Consider the following 25,688-nt stretch of genomic DNA (forward strand, 5'->3'; position numbering starts at 1 on the left):
GTGTTTAAAGAAGCAAGAACGTGGAACGAGTGACAGAGTGTGGGATAAGATTTCAAAGCGAGGAGACTTTCAGTTGACAACGTGGAACGAAAGATCGTGTGTGAAGAATTCAGCGTGGAAACAGCGTGGTTCAGAATTTTCATCTATTTACTTTCGTTAATAAATTAGTATTATTGTAGTATCGGGGCCTCCAGACACAAATAGGAAACCTCGAAGGGAGAATAGAGAGGGAGTAGTTGGCGTAGTGCACCTCTGCACACCTCTCCAACCCTCAAGCTACTGGGTTTTTATATAGTAAATTTTCCTCTTCCACACACTGCACACTAATCAAAAAGAACATCATGCCCTGAAAAGCACAGACAAACCCCCCGCCTAGCGCCGGATGCCTCCGGGCAGGCAGCGCACCACTACACCCAAGATAAATATTCTATATAACATAATTAAATACAATATGTACTACATTTAAGTAAATAATAAAGTTAATAATAACAATAGTTGGCGTAGCGCGCAAAGCCTCGGCTTGCTAAGCCGAAGGTCCCGGGTTCGATTCCCGGTTGGGTCCGTCAAAATTTTTCCGTCGATTCCTACATTATTATTACTACTTTGGAACTGGATCTGTGCGTGTGTATGTGTAGAGTGGCTTTACAAAACACATCAATTGCTATTCAAAAAAAAATGTACAGGACCAGGAAGGCGTGTGACTTGAAGCATCGAGCTTTTCTGCGTCCATAAAACACTATATCCGGTCCTCGACATCGCTTCGAAAGGAAAAGTAAAACACGAAAGAATCGAAATTAGAAGAAGCCCTCAAAAATACCAAGCCTGGTTGGTCGTCTGTGTCCTGCGACGAAAAGAACACATTTCTTCCACCAAAATACACAGTGTCCACGTGAAAAACGAATCAACTCGCGGAACAAGAAAACGTAGAAGAAGAAGAATTAAGAATAAGAAGAAACGAACCGAGCATTAATTGTTCGCGATGCGTGCTTCATATCTGGGCTACTGCTTAATGTATCGCGGCTACATGAGAGCGGAGATAGTCACGAAGCCGGTTATAATGACACTCCCTGGGGCACGATCAAATCTGCTTGGTCGTTTCTAGTTTCCTGAACTGGTCGGCTTCGATACCGGCCCCGAGACAAACTCTGCGAAAGGTGCGGCGCGGCTGAAGGTAGAAGAAGTATGCCGGTGATTCGATACATGTCAAGCCGGAAGCGAAATTAAATCCGTACGTATTTTATACGCCCGTGAAAGTTTGCCAGAACAGCCACGGGGCAAGTAAACCTTCTCAAGCGAATTCGATTCGAGCGGGGGCCACACGCGTGTTCGTCGAGTTTACTTTCGAGAGTTTCCAGCAAAGGGAGAGAGAGAGAGAACGCGTGTAAATACGACGTTCGAAACAATTAAGGGATCGCTGTTTCTGAATGACTCTGCACCAGATGAACAGAGTTCCAGGGACAGAAGCAATTTGCCGCCGCGTCGCCGTTCTTCCTCGTTTGCAACAGATTTTCCATTCACTCGAAACGCGTTTTCCAAGGCAGGAGGATATCAAAAGGGGAAGGGAAAATCTAGCCGGCGATTGCTTTAATTCGAATTTTTCCATATACCTTCCTTAATTCGATAGCTTTTGAAATATTCGGTAGAATTGACGTGGTGGAATTTTCAGCGAAATGAATTTTCTAGTAAACCAATTTCTCGCTTCTCCTGTCCTTCGAATTAATATTAATAAATTAACTTTTCGTGATATTCATTTGTTGTACAATGGCGTGGAATAATTCTTCGTTATCGTTACGCGTGGATAAAATTTCATTATCTCGAAAAAAGGACAAAAAAAATTCGATGGAAAATAACAGATGTCGCGCATTTTCGTTTGATATATTTTATTACACCGCGAAAGAACGTTTTCGAAGTAACATTTCAAATGCGAATATTAATGGCAATTAATTTCGCAATTTCTAATATGGAGCGAACGTGAAAGAAACGATTTATCAATGAAATTTCACCCGTGCAAAATACACCGACGTGCGTTCAGCAAATAATGGAGTCCACTATGAATACCTGGTATGAAAGAACGCCATAATGTAAGGTAACTTGAAAACAAAGGGCTCTGTGGACTCATGTTTATTAAAGCTTTCTGCCGTTCCTTTCAAACCGGCACAAGTAGCGTACAGACACGAATTTCTTCTTTTTTCTTTCCTTTTTGGTCACCGTTTACTATCATTAACCGGATTCCATTACGAGTAGGAATGAAATTATGGGAGAAATCTCCGTCTGAGAACAGAGATTACCGTTAATTTTATTCACAAGCGTGAACGACGATACTTTGTTCCCGAGTAAACGGATATTATTCATTTAAACGTAATATGTAGGTCAGCAGTGATCTGATATCGCGGTATCAATTTTAATAGATAATTATAATTTACGGTACGTTCCCAGTGTACGCGAGAGATGCATTTCAACCGAGTTTTTCTTCTCGAATTCAACATTCTCCCCCGTGGAATTACAATTATAACGCGTTCCGTATGTTGGCGAAATTGTTGTATTTAACGTGACACCGGTATCTAAGCCGGTTTACTGAAAAAAAAAAAAAACTTCTCGTAACACCTATCGAACGTTCGATAAGAGGGAACGAATTAAACGTTAATAAGGTTCACCTTAACTTTCAACATTTTACAACGTTGCGCCGGACCCTTATCAGAAAGCATGAACATGTTCACCTAGAAATTTATGTGACACTTCGTGACTAAAGGCTAATGAGTTAATTTCATGAGTAACCTTAATCAACCTACTTAGGCGGCAGATAAGCGGGGCAGTTTTTTTTTCCCGTTATTGACTACAATTTCATTTTAACGTGAAATGACAAGGGGGCTTATAAATATTTTATAAGCGGGTTGTGTGCCGGTTCTGTCGATCTCGATGAACAATTCATTTCCTCGCGCGAATTAATAGCAAAATTTTGCTAATTTCTTTTTGCAATTTCTAGGAATAACGAAAAATGAACGCGACAAGTGTTCTATTATGTTTAGGAATCTTTTTACTATTCACAAAGCACCGATTTCTATACAATTAATTACCGAATATCACATTTGTTTCGTGATTGTATTAGGATGTATAAATAAAATAGCAAAGTATGGAATTTAAGATTTTTCATTATCCATTTTTGATAACTCTGAGAACAAAAATAGTGATTGAAACAAAAGACAATAAGTTTACAGAATTTCATATTTTTCATTATCCATTTTTAATAACTCTGAGAACATACAACAATTAACAAAAAGAAAATTTTTTACCTACATTCATCAGGATCCATACACCGTTTAATATTCTTCATTATCCATTCGTAACAGCTCTCGCAACAAACAATTGCTTCACATTTATCAGGAGCCTTGATATCTGAATACAAAAGTTACAATTCCGTTGCTACCCTATAATCCTATCAACGCGAACAAAATTCGTTAGCAAGCCAATAATTCGCTAGAATATACAAACAAAAGGTATTTCCAATCCGTTGTAACCCGTGAAATAGTTAAGCTTATTGTTAGTTTCCGTTCGCGTTTCGAGCGATACACAAAACAACAAAAACAGAGAGAGAGAGAAAGAAAGAGAATGAGAGAGTGTGGCAAGGCGAGCTAGAAAAAGGATAGACGAAGTTTATTAGCCAGAAGTTATAGCGAGTGAGGGAAGGTAAACGTAGATGATCGCTCGTGATTATCTTGGCTTTAATGTTGGAATCCATCGAGGGTGAAAATTTGAAATAAAAAGGCGGCACGCGGTCACGAAAGCTCGAAAGCTTCGTTACGTTCGCCCCACGGGCGGAATCGCTCTCGTGAAAGAATAATAGCCGACAAATAAAAGGAGATTCCGAGCGATCACTTAACATTTTCACCGGGCTTCAAGTATTCATCGAGACGTTAAATATTGACGAGCATCAAATTATCAGCACGAAAAAGCTTCCTTCCTCCTCAAATATTCCTTGAATAATTAACGCCATTCTGTGATAATGGTTTATATCAGGACTTAAAACGAAGTTGCTCTATCGCCAGAAAAAGCTTGGACACTGGCTTTTTAAACGGATTCAATTTTTATCGCTGGGAACGAAGGACGATATTTAACAGGGGAATAATATCCTTCCCTTTTAACGTTTCGACGAATAAGATATACTGTATGTTTTAACGTATCTCGCTTGAAATGAAACACCTGGTGAAATGTTTGCGGATATTTCTTGCAATCAGAGTAACGGGCGAAACAGGTATTACTTATTTCTCGTAATTTTTAGTAATAATAAGAAACGTAATATTCATAATGAGCTTTTTTCAAATTTGTTTTCTTATCTCTTGAAAATTATTACAGATACAAAATACAGCAAATCTATGAAAACTAAAAGTTCCGTAATTTTTATTGTAAAACAGTCGAATTATTACAGCTCCAAAGCTTGATAGCACAAAACTTTATATCACAAATTAGTTAAAAATAGTACTTATTTTATGTTACGAAGTTTAAATGCTCGTAATCTAAAGTAACAAATGAAAAATCGTACAATTTATCAGAGTACAGTATTTTTCTAATGTAGCAACTGAAAAAGCCCGTGAGAAGGTACAATCTCCTAAATTCATTTACCGCAACATGAAGAATAAAAGAAAAAAGGTAACAATTTCAATGGAACGAAAAGGAAATTTGCATGCACGCAAGCATTTCATTCGAAAAAAAAGCGCTCTCTGTATAATTAACTTGTTGCAAAAAAACAAAAGAACCTATCAGATTCGCCGGCGATGATCCTGAAAGCTGTCATTGTACGAAACTGCATAAAAAATCGTTCATCGAGGCTCGAAAACAAAAAAGGGGGGTTAATTATTCGTTGAACCCTCGAAAAGTCCGGTTCACGTTGAACGTCAGAGCACGTCGTCGTACCGAGCGTTGCGTATTTATGCGCTTCAAGCATCGCGTCAGCTCTTTGTTATGTTGTCAAACGATCCACGAGCAGCGGTTATTGGTTTGTCGACGTTTTTACGAGGTCTCTCGTTGCAGTCGAAAGAGCCTTGTAAAGTGTTTTATGATGCGTGTTTCCGCGTCGCTGCCTTTTTACAAGATGCATCGTTCTCAACAGCCTTCGAAATTAAATTCGAGATTAAAATTGAAAGCTGACGTTGTTCGCAGCGTGACGGAGGAGGGAAGAAAGAGAGAGAGAGAGAGAGAGTGAGATCGGGCCTCTCCTGAATTCATGAAATTTCATAAGACAGCGACCGGTAACACCGGAGAACTTCCACCGCGCAAAATTATGTTAATCCGAATTTAGGGATTTCGTCGACAACGGAATTACCGGTGTCACGGATCGTTCCCGTGGCTTCCTGTCGTCAGATCCCATCACCCTCTCTCTATAATCGACTTTGACCGACTTTTTAAGCAAGTCACTTGCCTGATTACAGCTCCAACTCTGGAAAGATGATCCGCATCTATCTGATGCTGCTCTCGTGGCTGTGCGCGGTACAAGGGAAAATAGGTAAATAAGGGTGTGTGTGTACAGGTTTGGACGAAAGTATTGGGCATCCCGTAGAATGTGATTCACGGGTAATTCTCACTTTACGAATTTTTGTTTTTACGAATTTTTATGTTTGCGAATTTTCATCTTTGCGAACTTCTATCTTCGCGAATTTTTGTCTTTACGAATTTTTGTTTTTACGAATTTTTATCTTCGCGAATTTTTGTCTTTGTGAATCTTAATCTTTGCGAATTTCTATCTTCGCGAATTTTTGTCTTTACTAATTTTTATTTTCCCGATTTACGAACGGTCGCCAGGTATCAATTAATTCGTAAAGGCGGGAGCTACCTGTATTTAAAAATATTTTTGAATTCGAAGGAAATCAAAGTACTAAAACGTGAAAGCAATCATTTCTTATTAATTTTGTCGATATTTAGTTGAGCCACCCTTTGCCAACATTTGACAATCACAGCAATTGCTTTCCAACTTTCACCCTTAAAAAAAAAAGAATGAACTTCCGTTGATGAACGTCAAATTCAAGAAAAACGTTTCTAACTTTCAAAATATCAACAGCAAAGTTACCAAAACTGTCAAGTTAACAGCAGACTGTGACTTTTAAAAAAAATCAGAAAATGTAGCCTATAGATCGCTGAATTATTTTAGGATCCACTATAAACCTTATCGAATATTTTTAAATCCCTTTGAACCAGCCGACGAAGTATGACGAATAATAGAAACATTTAAAAAAAATAATTTTTACAATAACTCATAATAATAAAGGTGCCTAATACTTTTCGCAAATACCGTATACGTGTGTTTGAGCCCGCGAACGCGTCATTCTAACCTAAAGTCTGCGTTACACGTACATCTGCATTGTGTACGCGTTATTTCGCGTTGCACAGAACGTTCATGACCGGGTGAATTATTAAAACAGACGAAACTTTCGTCGTCGAATGTGGGTCGATGTTCTTTGAGTGCGGTCGCACGAGAATTTATTCGACAGTCGTACGTTAACGTTCCGCCCTTTGTTACGCTTAATTATGAACGGAGTTAACACTGCTGACACAGGAGGGCTGCTAACGAAAACGTTGTAATAAAGTTATCGGGTTGACGAAAATTTCTTGGCCCAATTCCGACAGTGAACTTTCCTTGCGTCAAGTTTTCAACTGGTTCTAACGACTACTTTAAAATCGGCTAAATCGTTCGGTTCACTCTGGGTTTCGCGAAATATTTCATTTCTGTTGAAGTTACTTGAAATATTTGCCGAAGCACGGGGCTTTCTGGTAAATAGTTCGATCGACAGAATATTTGACAAGGAATTTTTTATTCGAGAAGATATCGTTCGATTATTAATGTAGAAAATTTTAGACAAACGTGTGTTAATTTTTTTTTTAGAAATAGATATAATTGTTGGATTTCTTTTTTTATTGTTAGAGACACAGAAAATTTAATTTACACGAGAGTAACTTTGCAAATTATGAGCTTCTTAATGAAATATTATTAACCAGGAATTCTTTATTCGAGAAGATATCATTCGATTATTAATATGGAAAATTTGTACTCGAGACTGAGTTAATTTTTGTTTATTGCTAAAGATGCAGAAAATTTAATTTACACGAGAGTAACTTTGCAAATTATGAGCTTATTAATGAAATATTAGCACATTGTGTAAGTTCGAGATTTAAAATAGAATCACACGAAAATTAAGTTTAGTGAAAAATAAAGAATTATTAAATTGTATCAAATTCGTTACTTCTAAGCGCATTTCGCTCTACCAAAACTAGCAAAATCATTTTCGCCAACTTTTTCATACAGCTACTCCACTACGCGGCTGCGCCTTTCATTCATCTTGATAACTTTAATCTCGACGATATATCGTCGCTTCTAATTACTCTTGCTCCAGCCTCCTCCGAGAAAATCGACCGTGCAGTTAATTTAAAACAATCCGTGTTAGACCATCCAAAGAGATATTCAGTTCGCCGCGATTCGATCCGACATGGTGGAAAATGCGAATTCATCCTGCGGTACGGGGATCGAGAGTCGGCTCGAAATCGCGTCTTTCCATCTTGCGTCGGATTCGTGATTTTGCGAGGCCGTCGCCGTCCCGCCCGCAACGTTACGTAGAGAGAGACACGCGGAAATAGTAGGAAAAGAAACGGCGAATGCAAATGCGACGGGACGTATGCAAATGGAGGCCGAAACGCAGAAGGCGCGACGACCCCGTTTTCTCTTTGCTTCCAGGGTATTTCTGGCACATTACCGACATCCACTATGACCCGAAGTATTCCACCCAGGGAAACGCGGCAAGCAGTAAGTAGCTCCGTTTTATTTCGAACGTACACGTATTTTCTTTTTCTTCTTTTCTGTCAGCTTCTCCTCCTTGTTTTTCGTTCTTTTTTCTAACGCCAACGCACACGGAGGCTTGTTCAGAGAGAGCTGAGCGTTGTGTTTCTGAAACGTTCGGCCCGCCAACGGGCTTTGTGGATATTCTGAAAATTGTCGCGAGAGGAGATTGTTCACGCTGCGTCCACATACACTGCGGAGTATAACAACTACTACAGCGCTGCTACAATTTTCAGGAGTTTTGCTATTTTAAGGAATAACTTCGAGTATTACGTGAAATAGGATAATAAGAAATTACATTTGAAGAAATTATTATTTCAGTGTACATATTTTTTCACTTGTTTCTAAATCGCGAAAGAACTGAAGTGTTTAATATTTTTAGAAAGTTTAGTCGTTTTATAATTTAAGCGCATTTTAATTATAGTAGAGTATCAAATGGAGAGAGGAATAACGCCTACAAACATTTCAAACCCCGAGAAAAAACGATAACCGATAACACACAATACGGCGGTCACCCATCCTTTCTGGTGACGCGACGAATGGCAGCTTGACTTGACGATCAACAAAGACCCAACACACTTGCGCTGCCAACGTGTCCCACGTTATACGTTGGTAGTATAATATACTAACTTATACAAAAACAATAACATTCTGATCGAACAATGAAAATACAGAAATTTACTTCACCCATGAAATGCATGAAGGTGGTGCTATAATTTTCCACCGATACTGAAATATTTCTCCGTTTCATCTGGATATATACACAGGCAAATTCAATTAACTTTGTCCAATTATTCTTTCAAAGTTCAAAAATCTGAAAAATGTCAGTGGTGCTACAGTTATGCTCTATTACACCAACGTGACGATTAATGTATGAGAATTATTTAGCTATTTTATGGTAGGTTTCTTTTTTCTTTTCTTCATTTCCTTTTTTCAAAACACTACTCGCTCTTTCAATCAGTTACTCGCCTAATATTAATTCCTCATTTTAGAATTACATTTCAAATCCCCACCTAATTTCTCCTATCCACAAATCTCACCCAAACCACTCTTCATTTTCACAACCAATTACTCCTACAACATTAATTCTTCAGCAATAAAATAAACTCTCGTTTGCAACACGTTCACGCAGAAAATTTCAGCCCCGGTGAATGCAACCACTGTGCAATAAGCTCCGAAAGTTTGGGCAAGCGTTTTAGGAATAGCGTGGTTGTATTCAGCTTCCATCCCCTATTCCCAAAGCCTATATCTTGCCCGTTGTTGCCGCTATTTACCGATCGTTTTAAAGTACCTGGCGTGTCTGGCTGGCACGGGGTTTGCATGAAATAGCGCTACCTGAAATTGCGTCCCATACAGAGTACCAAGCTAGGCCCGACTCCGTGTCATTTGGACGTTAGCGAGGCAATACGTGACCGTCCGTTCCGCTGTTCCCTTAATGCTCATCCACCTTCCCACGTGCTCGTTTTCTCGTTCCTGTCTTTTCTTTCGTTTTATTCCTGAAACCATCCCCTTCTCTCTCTCTCTCTCTCTCTCTCTCTCTCTCTCTCTCTCTCTCTCTCTGTGTGTCTCTCTCTCTCTCTCTCTCTCTCTCTCTCTCTCTGTTTGTCGCTCTGTCTCAGTTTAGACGTTCCCTGTGCTTTCAGTGTGCTGGAACACGAGGAACAGCGTGAACAGCGGCCGGAAGACGGCTGGAGAATTCGGCGACTATAACTGCGACTCACCCTGGGCCCTGATCGAATCAGCGGCGATGGCAATGACGTCTCACCGCGGTGAAGGAATTGAATTCGTCCTTTGGACGGGGTAGGTGTGCAAATTGCAGCTATTAAACGCTCCCTATTATTCCACTTCTCTGTTGGCACTTGTACAGTGTATAACGAACCGGTTGCGAATTATTATATTGGGTCGTCCGATCAGTTCGTGGCGAATGGGAAAAATATTCGAATGGAAATTCGAGGAAATGCTGTAGCGACTTGGTAAAAAGTAAAATAGAGAAGAGTTGTGGAATGAGAGGGAGCTTACGTTTTTTTAATCAAATTTCAAGGTTCGTTGGAAATATTGATCTGAATTAGAAAATTTATATGTGTATGTATAAGGGAAGTATTTATTTTTTGAGGATGTATGTTTTAAGAGTGTAACACTGATTTTTTGAGGTAAGTGTAGAGATAGTGGAAGCTGTGCTGAAATCTTATTTTTTTCTCTCAGAGACCCCAGTGGGGGTTTTGAGGATGGAGTTTGCATTAGTTGAGTTATTCTCAATTGGTCAATTTAAAAACTTTACCGTTATACCTTTCATGAGAGAAGTGGAAATTTTTATTGTTTTTGGATTCTTAATGGTTTAGGTTACTAGTAGACCATGGTTTATAACAGTAATCGCAGTGTAAACTATTGTAAAATTTTTAAATTAAATATTTTTAGATTATCACCCTTTTCCGTTTTTCCTGTTATTTTATGTAAATTCGCGATAAAATTTTTCAAATTTTTAGCACACAAATGATTGTTCAGAATTTAAAAAATTCTCACAGTAATAAATTCAAGATAAGATTGTTGAAGACAGTTGTAGATACCTCGGATAAATGAATCGATCAATGGCGTAATGTTTAGTGAGCAAGTTTTATCGAAGAATCAAGGAAAATCCTATTGAAAACGGCAGAAGTTAATATTTTCCATCGTACACTGAAGTAAATCGCAACAGGAAGGAAAGTTACTTATAACTTCGAAACGCTTCTGTTTTATTAATTTTCAACTTTCTGGCTTCAGGTTCGTTCCCTAAAAAACTGTAATAAACTTGGAATTTTCTTGCTTCGCGTGTTTTGCATTATTACTCCAGCGATGATTTAAGTCCACCGTTTTGCGATATATAATACAAAAACCAGGTTAATTAAAATACTTGGAGATCACAGAAATTAAATTCTGTTTCACAAATAAATATTCCATTTGATATCAAAAATCTGAGTAAACGTAATGTACAAATTTTAATAACAATCTGAACCAAAACTTCTCCGAAATAATTGTTGGCCTTGACCTAATTCAAAACTGTGTCACATATCAAAAAACCAGGTTAATTAAAATTTCTCCAGATCACAGAAATTAAATTTCTCTCCGAAAACAAATATTCCTTTCTGTACAAACGTAATTTACAAATTTCAATAACAATCTAAGCCAAAACTTCTTTCGAGCAATAATTACCCTTAACCTAATTCAAAACTGTGCCACATACCAGAAGACCAGACTAATTAAAATTTTTCGAGATCGCAGAAATTATCACAAATACTATTCCATTTGAGCCGCTCAGTGCACAAATCGATTAACTCCACTTTTTGAAAAATCTTAAATTTAAGTGTCAAAGCACTTGGTATAGTCATAACTTTTTATATTTATAATAATTTCTCGACTTCTCATTTTATGGAGTTAATCGATTTGTGCACTGAACGGCTCATTTAATACTAAAAATCTCAGCAAACGTAATCTACAAATTTTAATATTAACCTAAACCAAAACTTCCCTCCAACAATAATTACCTTTGACTTAATTCAAAACTGTGCCGCACACCAGAAAAGACCAGACTAATTAAAATTTTTCGAGATCGCAGAAATTATCACAAATACTCCATTTAATAAACGTAATCCACAAATTTCCATACCAACAAAATTTCGTTTCATCCAAACAAATTCGAATAATAATCTAAATTGTACAACATAATGATCGTCGTTTCTCTTCTAACGCAACAAGAGCTCTCTTGCTCGTCTTTCTGCAACATGCTACAGTTTACCCTCGTTAATGGTCTTGACCGACCAATACTTGCGGTCTCCGCTATAGCTGTCGATTTGAAAACGATTGTGGTTCTGTGTTCTTGGTCGATTGATCGCGATAGCCGACGACCACAGCCGGATAAGAATCTCGCGAGCAATTATGTTTGTCGGACATTAATTGGATGGTAATAGCGGAGTAGGAAGTACGTCTAACCGAATAACTCGCGGGAATTATCGATTGGACTGCAGAGCTGTTGAATCGGGAAGCTGCTTGGATATTTAAAGTGTTCGATAAGAACCGGCTCGAAAAAGGCAGATTGTTTTCATCGGTGAGGATTCCCTTTGTTACGACGGTTATCTGATCGACGAGTCTTTGCAGCCTGAATTACCGCGATTCTCGATTTTTGCAATTATTTACAATGTTTCTTGGACGATTTTATCCACTTCTGGGTACAGTTGATGGATACGAAAATATTTAGCTTTATTTTCGTGACACTTTGCAGAAACAAATAGAGTGATGGGAAAGTTGCATAAATGGGCTTTGCATTTAATTGAGAGAATCATTGGAAAAAGTGTTGATGAAATTTTTTAGTTTCTTCTACGATTTTATTCACTTCTACGTACAGTTGATAGATACGAACAAGTTTTTGTGTAGCAACAAATACATATTGACAGGAAAATTACATAAATTGGCTTTGATTTAATTGAGAGAATTCTTGGAACAAGTGTTAGATGAAGTTTTTATGAGAAATTTTTAAATTTCTTAGGCAATTTTATCTACTTTTACGTATAGTTAACAGATACGATATTTTTATATCTGAGACACTGTATAGTAAGAAATGTAGCGATAGGAAAATGACGTAAATTTGACAGAATTCTTCGAAGAAATGTTAGACGAAATTTTGATAAAAAATATTTCCTCCTAATATTCACAAAATTTTGACGAACGACCGTAATCACTCAGCAACAACCCCAGTCACATTTATTACTAAAAACGTTAGATTTCAAGCTTGACTTGTAAATACCAGCTTGATACCCAAACATTCGTTATTTTTCCTACAAGATAAGAGATCGTTTTAACAAATAATTGCATCGACTGTGTAAGTTCAAATGTTTGTTAACACATATTAACCGCGGCGACGATAATGGTCGCAAAGTAAAGGAGATATTCGATAAATTGTAATCACGTCTGTAAATTACGCGCTCGGAGTTGAAATATTACCGTTAACCACACGTCTGTAATTGGTTAATCATCGATAGAGAAATGGTAACAACATAAAGTACACTTTTGAAATAGGGTATTACCGAATAAATATCCCTTTCAACGACTATACCGAATTAATCCGCGCAGCACGTGCGGATTGCGTGCGATACAGGAGAGGCAACGGGGTGAATAAACATTACAGGTAAACGATGGTTTTTGCATCGAAGCTCTGAGATTGGGAAAACGTAATCTAGATGAAATCGAGCTTCCGGAAATATCGTAAAGCACACATGTGAATATTTGGACACCGAAAGTTTCGATAACAGCGCGCTATTAATTTAAATAGAACAGAGAAAAAGAGCGTTTCGCGTTCAATCCGAACTGCCGTGCAAATTACTGTATCTTACGATACGTTCGAAATTATCCGAATTAATTTATCTACGGATATTCTGTGCTAATTATAAAATAATTCCTACCGTGAATTGTCGAATAACCGATAACCGATGTAGCTTACAATTAGCTGAACTTTACATAATTTAAATCCCATTTGGCTATTTCAAATAATTCGCAGGTAGGTTAATATTTTCGAAATGGTCAGACGATTTTGATCGATTGAAACGGGAATTATCCACGATTATAAAGCGTTTCTCTCCTTTCGTCTAATATTCGACGATTCGATAGATCGGTGATCCAAAATAATTAACACAGTACAAATACAAGGTGTGCTAGAATGATAAATTTCGATTTCGAGGCTCCTAATTATCCAGGAGCTTTGAAAATTTGCAAACAACGCGTGTCGAATGTGTGTGTTCACCGAAACCAGAGAGAGAGAGAATAGAGATCGAAGGTGAAATTAACGAGTGTTCCCTTGATTCGTATGACGAATCGCCGATCAACGGAATAATTGTACGAATGTTTCGGGGGGCAATTAGTAAATTAGCCGATGAATCAACGAAAACTGATTGGTCTTTAACGGGAAATCTCGCGAGCTAATCTGATGATTGATAATTCGCAAACTCGAGGAACAAGAACGCAACGGACTGTAAAGATTTGTGTTTACGCGACAGGACACAACGGTTCGTGTGTCCTGTATAAATTAAACCGGTAGCAATCGTTAGTTTAATGGAGTTTGATCGATTTATCGACGAGTGAATTGCGAATGTTAATGCACTTATGAATAAATTGTCGGGACACTTGATAATTCCCTACTGACTCGCGCGATCTAATGGAGATTGATTAACGTCGTTATAATTTTATTATCGCAACCGTTCGCTTTTATCATTTCTTTAGCCCGGTCTTTTCGAAGGAAACTGTAGAGACAAACGTTGCGCTTCGAACTGCTGTTTCACGTCGTTTTCTGCTTAATTTTGTCTTTCCATCGTTCTCCTTCCTCTTTTTGCTTTTCTTCAGGTTTCAATATTTTTCTTTTGTTTTTAATGTTATCTTTGGTTCGTTATTTAAAGGAAATTACAGAGACAAACGTTGCGCTTCGAACTACAGTTTCACGTCGTTATTACGTCTTTCCATCGTTCTCCTTCCTTTCTTTTTTTGAAGGTTTTAATGTTTTTCTCACTTTTTTCTTTTAACGTTATCTTTGACTCGTTATCCAAAGGAAATTACAGAGACAAGCGTTGCGCTTCGAACTACAGTTTCACGTCCTTTTCTGTTTAATTTTGTCTTTCCGTCATTCTCCCTTTTTCTTTTTTAAGACTTTTCATAGAATAGAATATTTCTCTGTATGTTAAAATTATTTTTTTTACGTTATCTTTAACTTGTTATTCAAAGGAAATTATAGAGACAAACGTTGCGCTTCAAACTGCAGTTTCACTTGGTTTTCTGTTTAATTTTGTCTTTCCATCATTTATATACACTACCGGCCAAAAGTTTGGAATCACTGTGCATTGTAAGTTACAGAAAAATTCCCAGAAAAAAGTCAGCAGCTTTAAGAATTTTTTAACGAACTTTGTATCATTCAAATCAATCGATATGAGATAAATTGCTATTTATCTCCACAATATCAATATGAAGTCTATGAAAAATTAGTAGCAGATTCAGTACTGGTGAAAATTGGGAGGTGATTCCAAACTTTTCGCCGGTAGTATATATATATTCTTTTTCTGGAGGCTTCAATATTTTTCTGCGCGTTAAAATTGTTATTCAATTTTATGTATCATTACACGGTTTACTGCATTTAATTGGGGATATTTAAGACACTTTACGGCCCTTTGCAACGCGTTATCTTAATAATTCCGAATAAACGCTACACGCTTCTCGTATCGTAATTCGCAAAAAGATAGTGAGTATGTTAAGGGTAAATAATTGCAATGAATAAGTCATATTTTGTGACAACCGTGACTCTTTTACGTATTCCGTGCAAAGCTCAGGTATGTGCTTTGAATTGTAATCACGTTGGCAAAAAAAAAACTCGTATGCATAGCGCGGTGCAACTACGATACATTCGCTGCATACACGCATAAGAGTACTTAAACAACAGTATATCTAATAATACGCTTTCAAGCGTTCGAATTTCGAAACTATTATATATTCTACAAATAATATTATAATATGTCGTACAATTTTACACCAACGAAGAATAAAGAATCACGAAGAAAAAACTAAAAAAAAATGTATGCAGTGCTGGAAGTGTTAGATAATATTTCTAAATAATTGATAATTGCAAGAAGCATGTTTCCAGTAAAATCACTGTTCAAGATTAGAGTTAGCAGGAACGAAAAATAACGCAAGACACGTCACTCTACCGATTTCTATCACCGTCCACTTATTAAAAAAAGAAAGTTCTACCGCTAGAGGACACTTAACTTGTCAAAAATAGTTAAGTGGTAGGAAAAGTCGATAATCATCTCGGGCAAGAAATTCAAGGGCTAACTCTCGTAAAAAAGAGTTGATTTCGAGATTTCGGCTGTTATTTTACATTGTCGTGGCTGATATCATATTTCACCATCAATTCATAATACAACGCTGATATCGCGTACTCGCACAAACAACCTTAGATTACTCAGCAGAGTCGCACGCGAAATCTGCAATTTCTCTGCTCATGTTTCCCGGTGTACCGCGCTCAAATTCTACGGCTTTCGGTGTATTTTAATGCCCGAACTTAAATTGTCTTCGACCGAATTGTTACCAATTTACCGCTGCAATCGTATGTAGATTTGAAAAGGGAATACGAATGGAGGAATCGAAATGGTAAACGATGTAAGTGCTTCGTGAGAATTTTGATTTTAGGCAAAATAGACGGTCTCAAATTTAAGTAAACTCAAGGTGAATTATTTTATATACAAAAGTTTGCAGTGAAAAAGTATTGGGAAAAAGGCGAAAATTCCAAAAATGAAAATTTAAAAAATCAAATCAGAAAGGTACAGTTCGGTACATTTTTTTTTGAAATCGTAAACGAAGTAAGTGCTTCGCAAGAATTTTGATTTTAAGAAAAGTCGATGATTTTAAATTTAAGTAAATTCAAAAGTGATTATTTTAACTAGAAAATTTTGTAGTGAAGAAGCATTGAAAAAAGGACTGTTCCAAAAATGAAAATTTAAAAAAATTAGATCAGGAAGTTCAGTTGTTTTTTTATTTGCAAAATTTATCGAGCGTTCTACTTTTCTCACGCTTCGATGTAACTGTTGGGAGTTTGAAACAGAGCAGCAAATACAATGTAGATTAGCGACACAAAGGGAGAAAATGAAATAACGCAGTGGTAGCTAAAGCGACACTCGCTAGTGAAAGAAGGATTCAGTCTTTAAAGGCTTCGATCGCGGACTACCTCTCTAACGGCGTTCCGGTAAATGACATTTTGAACTTTGCAGGTTGCCGATTAAGTTGTAGCAAGCCGTGTGCACACACGATACCAGGCGATTCCTCGACTTACTTTCCTCAATTTATACCATTCAGCTTACTAGAGTCTTCAATTAACCTCTTGATTTCGCGTTTCAAGTTTCGTTACCTAACTCGTGTGTTAAGTTACCAAGGTTTTGCAACCTCGATAACTGCAAGATACCTGCTAACTCTCTAAATACAACATGTTACTCACTTTATCTGTTATGGTTCGACTGAAATTAGCAATGAGTGAAATTTGAAAGAATTGAAATATCGAATATATTCGTTAACTGAATTTCGATTTTCCCAGTGATATCTATATTTTGAAATATTTGTTATTGGCATAAATTTTTCTAATTAATTTCGAATTTATTGTGAGTCCATTGAAATTAATAATGAAAAAAATTTGAAAAAATTAAATTTCGATTTTGCATATATCTATATTTTGAAATACTGAGTATCGAATATTTGTTAATAGCATAAATTTTGTTAAATAAATTTGAGTTTAGTGTGGTTCGATTAAAATTACTGATAAATAAAATTTCAGAGAATTGAAATATCGAATATTCGTTAATTAAATTTCAATTTATTATGGGTCCATTGAAATTATTAATGAAAAAAATTTGAAAGAATTGAAATATCGAATATTCCTCAATTAAATTTCGATTTTCCATATGATATCTAAATTCTGAAAAATTGAGTATCGAATACTAGTCAATAGCATAAATTTTGCTAATTAAATGTGAATTTCAGACACCATATCTATGTGTTTTTAATTTTTTCACTTGAAAATCTATACAACAAAGTGTTCTTCTCGTTTAACATCGGCAAACAGAGCAATTTAACTTTGTATTTCACGTTGACTTGCATAAATTCCGCATTACTCTTAAATTGAAAAAAACCCATTAGGTAGATTGTATGTCGCGAAAGTTAGATATACGTTTTCCTTTTTTTTTTCTTTTTCTCCTTTTTTCCAATGAAAAAACGCGAAGTAGCAACTTTCAGCGGATTCAACGAGCCCAGACAATGTAATATTCTCGAATCAAATAAAAATTAATGAAGGAAATTCTCGCTTCCAGGAGAAAAATCCAGTCTCTAAGAGGATCTAATTGCAGCAATCTTTGTAATGACGTTCCGCTAAAGCGTGGTACAAAGTTTCCCAGCTTTCTCATTACGTTGCAGCGACACGTATACATACGAATTACTCAGGAATCTTCTGCTCGTTCTTTTCGACTTATACTACTCGAATTTTCCACTTTGCAAATCGTCGTTTCCCCTTTAAAAATCGCTGCGAATAAATCTCTTCCGTTATTATCGCTGAATATTTCATAACGAATAATTAGAAGTTGCGGAAGCTCTGAAATTATGTAATTTCGTTCATTCAAATGAATCAAATTAAATCTTTCTAGAGTAAAGTTCATTTTCCGTGGAGTTTCAATTGCGATTTTTCTGAGGAATTTCCGCATAGCTGATACTTTACGTGTTGCCAAGCGTTGCTAAGCATTAAGTCGAAGCCACATCTGTGCATACGCGATATCCACGGTTTCTCCACTCACTCGATTTATCACATCTAGTTTGTATACCCATCGATTAATTCATGCATTTCGTGTTTCGAATTTATTGAAAGTTATATACGAAGATCTGAAATCTCGCGATCGTGATGAAAAAGAGAAAAAATCAATCCTTGAAATCTCCCGATTGTAATAAAAAATAGAAAATGTAATAAAATACGGAAAGAAAATTGAAAGTTAAAATCTCTCGATTGTAATGAAATATGGAAAAGGAAATCGAAAGTTAAAATCTCTGGATCATAATAAAAAAACAGAAAAAATCGATCCTTAAATTCTCTCGATTGTAATGAAATAAGGAAAAGGAAATCGAAAGTTAAAATCTCTCGATCGTAACAAAATAAGGAAAAGGAAATCAATCGCTAAAATCTCTCGATCATAATAAAAAAACAGGAAAAATCAATCCTTAAAATCCCTCGATTGCAATAAAATAAGGAAAAGAAAAGCGAAAGTTAAAATCTCTCAATTGTAATATGAAACAGAAAAGAAAAAATCTATCGATCGTAAAGAAAGGCAGAAAATAAACTAAATCGTTAAAATCTCTGGCTGGATAATAAAAAAAAAAACAGAAAAGAAAATAAATCGTTGCAAAAATCAGATGTGAAGATATAAAAGGATCTAAAATATTCAATTAATCACAGCTAATTTCAACGAGATGCGAATCACACTCTTTAATAAGAGCGAATAACATTTTTAATAGCAAATGTCACATGCTAGTGAAGCGAATTCAGATTTGGTTAAAACTCGGACAATGACTTGTTCATCCTTTCATCCGCGTTAGTTCAAATTAAAACTTTCCCACATTCACTTTCACAAAATGAGAAAACAGAGACCTAAGCCAACATCTCTGTACACAGATAACGAGCTAAAATAAAGAAACTTCCATTTCGAGAGCGTCTCTTTAAAAAAATATATATTCAAAATTATCTAACCTTTAAAATGAACAGAGGGCGAAGACAAAGCGTCAATTTCACGGGTCAGAATCCCTTAAAACATCCTTCAGAATAAAAACTGAAATGCAGGTTTACGGATGACTGGTATTTAAGGCGAGCAGAAAGAGAAACGTGAGGCAACATTTTTATACCCTATTTCGTACACTTTTCACCGAAGAGTCCTTCGAACCTAAAAATTCAAAGAAAATCGAATAATTAAGAAACAAACAATTTTCCAATTAAACGAAACACCAAGCAACAAACATTTTACTATATTCCATTCGTAAAAATCTGCTAAAAGTACTCCAAAGGAAGACAAGAAAAAATAAGTAACTTAAAAAAGAAGAACACGAATCAATATCTGTCTACCAGTTTTTACGAATGAAAACACAAAAGAAATTCGTCAAAACGAAAATCCAATTGAACCACTTTTTACGAATGAAAATCCGCGAAAAGTTCCTCGAAACGAAAACTAAATGAAAGCAACGAAAAAAATGGAACAAAAGTCTATCAGAAAAACGCGTTCAATTTCGGCACTAGTTTCTCCTTGTATGGAACTCAATTGGAAGTTCGAAGATCGTCGAGTAGAACGTGACGCGTGGAAATTGTACACGTTCCCGTACACTGTACGGTGTACAGCGTCGTTTCTTCGTGTTGACCAGTGGAATCGGAGTAATTCTCGCAGGCCTTACCAGACCGTATGTAACCAGTACACTAACGAGCCTGTAACTACTTGTTGCAGTGACGCGCTGACGCGCACTACTGGCATGAGCCCCGAACTGCGTCTGCAGTGTTTGCGGAATTTGACCGATCTGTTGTCCCGCACGTTTAAGGAACAATTTGTGTTTCCTGCGCTTGGACACGACGACATTGGAGTGAGCTTCTCACAGCTCGCCGTACTCTGGCAGCAATGGCTGCCGCAGGAAGCTTTGGACACCTTCAAAACGGGTACGTATATCGAAGTACATAGCTGCTCGATCTTCCTATTTTGCGAAGATCTTCCTCTGTTCCTTAGTTTTCCTATTTTTCGAAGATCTTCCTTTTTTCTCTTTTTTTATTTTTCGAAGATATTTCTTTGTTTCTCTCTTTTCCTTTTTTTCCTATGTTTCGAAGATGTTTCTTTCTTTCTCTCTCTTCCTATTTTTCAAAGATCTTCCTTCCTTTCTCTCCTTTCCTATTTTTCCAAGATCTTCCTTCCTTTCTCTCTTCTCCTATTTTTCGAAGATCTTCCTTTTTCTCTCTCTTTCTTTCTCTTTCTCTCTTTCCGTCCTTTCCTCCCTCCGATTCCGCAGAGAGAAATTTCTAGCCTGTGGCACATTTCGCGATGGCGAACAGGTCGGAAAGCGGATTAAATCGAAAGCAAAGGGACGGAAACTTAAGGCTGTACCTTTTGGCAAAACGTATGTTTCATATGGATGAATTGTTTTGATGGGGTTGCCAGAAGGAAACATTTCACTTCCCTTCTGTTATTTTTCATTTTGCTTTTGAAATTACAGAATGAAATGGTAAAATAAATAAACAGTTTTGATTAGTTGCTGCGATGTTTCCTCTTCCTGTTTCAACAGGGAATTCATATTTATTTTGTAAAATTACGTACTTTCTTTTCTTGCTCGTTTTCATTTTCATTTTTTTTTTAAATAGCTTATAAATGAAGAAGTAGAAGAATTTATTCAGTACCTCACCTTTCCTATTCGAAGAATATCAAACCTTTACCGTACCCAAAAATTTTTTACTTCCCTTTCTCCACTTATTTTCTATTCAGAATCGATTTGAAACACCACACAGCGAACAGTAACTTGCAAGCTCACTGTCGAGTAGATTTTTACCCTAACAATCGTTACAATAAACTGTACGATCCCATTCACGTTCATTATTTACGCTGAAAATCAATACCTCCCCAATACTCTTCTCGTCAAACACACTGCATCCCTCCAATCAGCCGCCATTTACACAGACACACACATCGCAGCTACGCGAGAAAAGTGCCAGAAGTGAAATTTTTTTTGGAATATCTCCTACTAATAATCTTTGAAATACGTGTAAATAATATTTAAGAAAAATCGTTGACCCATTCTCCTTAAACGACTTCTTGCACAGTAGTAGAAAGTAATTTCAATCAAACAAGTTATCTTCCTACTATTAAAATTGTCATCTTTTCTATAATACTTAAGACTTCCATTTAAAAAAAGGATATCAAAAGTTATACAATAATATTTAATCATCTTTGGAATATCTTCTTCCGTAAAATGCGCGAATCATTGACCTCTACTACTGAAATCATTTCTTCGATAAATTGCGCTATTACAAAGAATAGCCATTATTCCAAACAATTTTTTAAAACTAACTCAAAGTTACTCTACATTTAATTCCCCAACACTTCCAAAAAAAAAAGAAAACAATCAAAAATTGAACAATAACACTACAAGCAAATAAATTCTAACCGATGTCCATTTCACATTGCTGCAATTAACTTAATTTTCCAAACAGAACTCTTCCCTTCGCTCTCCCCAGGAATTTCACGACTTCGACCGGTGACATTTCTCCCAAGAGTAGTGTCGCCTATACATCACCAGAAATTCCTAGGAGCGCGCCTAGCGAAATAAAATTCAAACGCACCTCTCCCACGAGCGAAAGAGAAATTTCTCCGCGTAACAACGCCGCCGCTCGCCAGCCTCTCTCTCTCTCTCTGTTCCCGTCGTTTCAATAAAAGTCCAATAACAGCGGGGCGGTCCGAACGAATTGCGGAAGTGGATCGGTAGCGGAAGAAAAGAGAGCGGGGCGTATTCCGCATAAACCGGCGGCTTAAACTCATCGGACGATTTCGTGCACTTGTTACAGCCGGATATTACACGATAGAGCAGCGCTCAGAAAAGTATCGAATCATCTTCCTCAACACGAATTTGTGGCTGAACACGCTCGACGACCGCATGCTGCACCGTTCCGGAAGCAGCACGATCGATAACACGCAGGATCCTTTCGGTCAATGGTCCTGGTTCGAGTCCACCCTCGAGACAGCACGAAGGAAGAAGGAAACGGTAAGGCTCTCTCTCTTTCCTCTTCACCCCTTATTAAGCCAGCCCTTCTATCGCGTCGTTCTCGCGTGATATCGTTCGCTGGCCACCGCACCGTTTCTTATTATTTTTTCGCCGAAACAATATCCGGCCTCGCTTTAAGTTACGTAACATTATTAAAGTCGGTAACTTCGTAAACTTTTGTTTATTCCGACTAACTCTCGGATCGTATAACCGAACATGAGATTGCGTATCGAATTCTACCCACCACCTCTATTGCCGAACCTCGCTCCTCTTACCCGGGCACTTCTTACTTTTCCAAAAGTTTCGCATACTTCGGCGAAACACGGTTTTGACTCTGGTTTTAATACCGTCGGAGAATTATAACGGTTTTCGTTCGCGAATCTTGCGATTCGACGGTTCGAGGGAGAAACAACGCGAGAACGTTGTTATTATGATGATCGATGAGTTGCGACGGAGAGGAGGGACGATGTTTCGTATTTTATTGCGAATTCGAACTGGCTCGTTTGTGTATTTGTCTATTTTTTGATTTTTTTTTTTTAGTGCTCTGGGCTTTTTAAAAATCTGGGAACATTCTGGGATACTTATCGAAGTATCTGCTGTGTTCGAATTCTTTTTCGATGGAAATAACGTTGTTTTTGGAGAAATGCGAGAGCGAAACTTTGCTTGGGTCAGTAATGACCCAGATACCTTATTAGGAAATTCTGTATTATCGATTAATATTTTTTCACGTAATGTGTCTTAAAAAATAAAAACAGAAATTTAGATTCTCAGGTTTCCATCAATTGTTTCGTATTACATAATAATTGATAGAAAACCAGAAACGAGAGTTGCAAAATTCTATGCTAATATTAAGTACAAAGTTACCGTGATATTTCCCAAATGAAACTTTCTGCAAAAGAAAAATAAGCATGCAATATCGATGCATCGATTTTATTACATCGCACCGAGATCGATTTTCCTAGAATTTCCAAAAGAATTCGAGCGCAGAATACAGATAATTTCAATTATAGAAGTTGAAAGAAAGCTGAAACTCTTTCTGTACATTTTATCTTTCCACAATTTACGACTGGTTAAAACACAATCTTTCTTTCAAACAAAATCGACGACGTTCAGAGCAACACGTTCCTCGCAAAAAGCTCGCCTCCAAATAAAAACCATTATACTCACCCCTTAGGAGCGCACTCTTCTTCGAGTTCCATTCCTCGAACACAAACTTCCTCGTACTCAAGCAAGCCCCCTTCAAGACCTCTCGAACCGTCCAGTTTTGCGCAACGTCGAGCACCCACCCCCCCCGCCACTCTTCGCGTACTTATTTCGCGGCAAGTCGTTTCGAGATCAATGTTCATTAAGACATTCTTTTCTTTTTTCTCTCCCTTTAACCTGTACCATTTTACGGTACTTCTTCCAGAGAAATTATTACGACTAACAAGGGAACGTTCAGAAATGTTACACAGGAAATAAAAAAATTGTGTGAGGTTGTTGAATAGAATTATGTCAATTGTCATGTGAAAACGTGAATTCTACAGTCTGCTGTTTTAAATGCAACACTTTTTTCCCGGGGAAAAGTTGAGTCAAGGTTCTATTAAAAGTAGAAAATTTATCAAAATTGGGTGATTTTCTTTTACGGAAGATTTTCGATAGATTTCCTAGGATTACAAGAAATTTTCTTCGATTTTCATACTTTTAATTATTCATCGTCAGAGTGTTACAAAACAATGTACTGCCATCTTATCAAAAATTCTTATCAAAGTTTTTCAACTCTGATACCATCCATCTCACTGTCAGTCAAATCAAAAGACAGCCACCTATAATTATTGCAGTTTAAGTAAGACATACACGAACTTCTAATTTCCAGCGCAACATTTCTTAACAATCCCTAGAAACCAGCAATTCCAAATATTCAATTCCAATTCCTTCAGAGAAGCACTCCTAGTACAACCAAAAGCCACACAAAGTGCCATAATTCCAATTTGTCCACCCCCAACAGCAAACCAAAGTTCAAATATCAAACCGCGACGAAAAAAACAGAAAATTCTAACAACCAAACAAAATATCCTATCCTGACTGACGTTCTCGTCTTCCAGTTCGCGTTTTCTCCCCATCCGTCCAAAGATCTCGCGTCGTCGCTCGCAAAGGAGCGTCGCGCTGATAAAAGGGGTGCGAAAATTATTGCCAGCGTTTCGTCGCGAAGAAACCGTAACCGAGCTGTTAAGTGTATTTACCCCGTCGAACAGCCTCCTTCGCAGGCTCGACCAGTTCGATAATTAAAAGGATCAAGCTTAAAAAGCTTGGCGGCTGTGGCTGTGTCGTGAAACGAGCCACGGCGAAATCATGGGCACGGGGCGAGCGTTCGCGAAAAGTAAGACGGACAGATAAAGAGACAGATAGGGTGAGAAGGGAGAGAACAGGAAGAGAATCACGGGAGATTCGTCCAAGTGGCGGTAAAGGAAGTTTATCGGTGAAACGTCAATTCCCGGGGATGAAAATCGTGCGGCGCCGCGCAGTATCAATGCCGATGCCGCTTCGTTTCCTCCATTTTGGTTCCCGTCACGATAAATTATTTACACGGGACGCAGTTATCGGGATGACAGGCTATCAGTCAATAACAGAACTTCCGGCCCGGAGCTTTATAGCCTGAAAGCGACTGTCGAATCCGCCTTCTCCGCGCCCGGCTATATGAAGTTTCGCAGGAAATATTAATATTCGATATTGTTCGACAGCTCGATGATCATTCGAACCGCCCTCGCCGACGCTCTATTCAGGCATGTGTGAGAATCTAGGAGGCGACGGTTTTAACCGAGCTTGTAGACAAAATTGATGGATTGTGAATATTCTGGGGGTAGGTAGAAGGGAGGTGGGAGCGTGATGATGGTAATCTGTTTTGATTGGGTTGTTACGAATCGTACGATCGTGTGAAGAGAAAGAAAACGCGTAGCGTGTGAAATGGTGTTTCTGCTGAAAATTATGTTCCTTCTTTTCACCGTCGAAACTTCCCACTTTTCACCGTTAAATCGAAGGAATTTGATTGCTTTGCTCTTGGACTTTAATTTAAGATAGAAGGGGATTATGTGTCACTGGTGCTCGGTTAAATTGAAAAATCGGGCCTGCGTATTTAAATTCTCGCGAGCAGGTTAGAGTTTTGGGAATCTGACAAGGAAACCGCCTACGTTGTAATGAATCATGCAAGGAGGGAGACTACACGTCACCGATGCTCGGTTAAATTGAAAAATCGGGTCTGCGTGTTTAAATTCTCGCGAGCAAGGTAGCGTTTTGGGAATCTGACAAGGAAACCGCCTACGTTGTAATGAATCATGCAAGGAGGGAGGCTACACGTCACCGATGCTCGGTTAAATTGAAAAATCGGGTCTGCGTGTTTAAATTCTCGCGAGCAGGGTAGCGTTTTGAGTCCAAACTAAGAGAAACCTGGAATTTGACAGGGAAACTGCCTACGTTATAATGAATCATCGAAGGAGAGAGGAGGCTACACGTCACCGATGCTCGGTTAAATTGAAAAAAACAGACGAATCTGTTCATTTCCAACGTTTCTAAC

General features: G+C 37.6%; 1 protein-coding gene across 1 annotated transcript in view; it reads left to right on the top strand.

Moving 5' to 3' along the window:
* LOC108576813 (acid sphingomyelinase-like phosphodiesterase 3a) overlaps window positions 1-22,138 on the top strand; it is a gene marked incomplete at its 3' end in the record, with an annotated part of 54,200 nt that extends 32,062 nt beyond the window's left edge. The window contains exons 2-6 of the mRNA XM_017939873.1: window positions 5,424-5,497; window positions 7,718-7,786; window positions 9,463-9,619; window positions 19,846-20,051; window positions 21,942-22,138. Coding sequence (XP_017795362.1) covers window positions 5,440-5,497; window positions 7,718-7,786; window positions 9,463-9,619; window positions 19,846-20,051; window positions 21,942-22,138 — 687 coding nt within the window. The remainder of the gene's footprint in view (window positions 1-5,423; window positions 5,498-7,717; window positions 7,787-9,462; window positions 9,620-19,845; window positions 20,052-21,941) is intronic.
* Window positions 22,139-25,688: the final 3,550 nt, after the last annotated feature.

This window comes from Habropoda laboriosa, unplaced genomic scaffold (assembly GCF_001263275.1).
Source record: "Habropoda laboriosa isolate 0110345459 unplaced genomic scaffold, ASM126327v1 scaffold544, whole genome shotgun sequence".
Lineage (NCBI taxonomy): Eukaryota > Metazoa > Arthropoda > Insecta > Hymenoptera > Apidae > Habropoda > Habropoda laboriosa.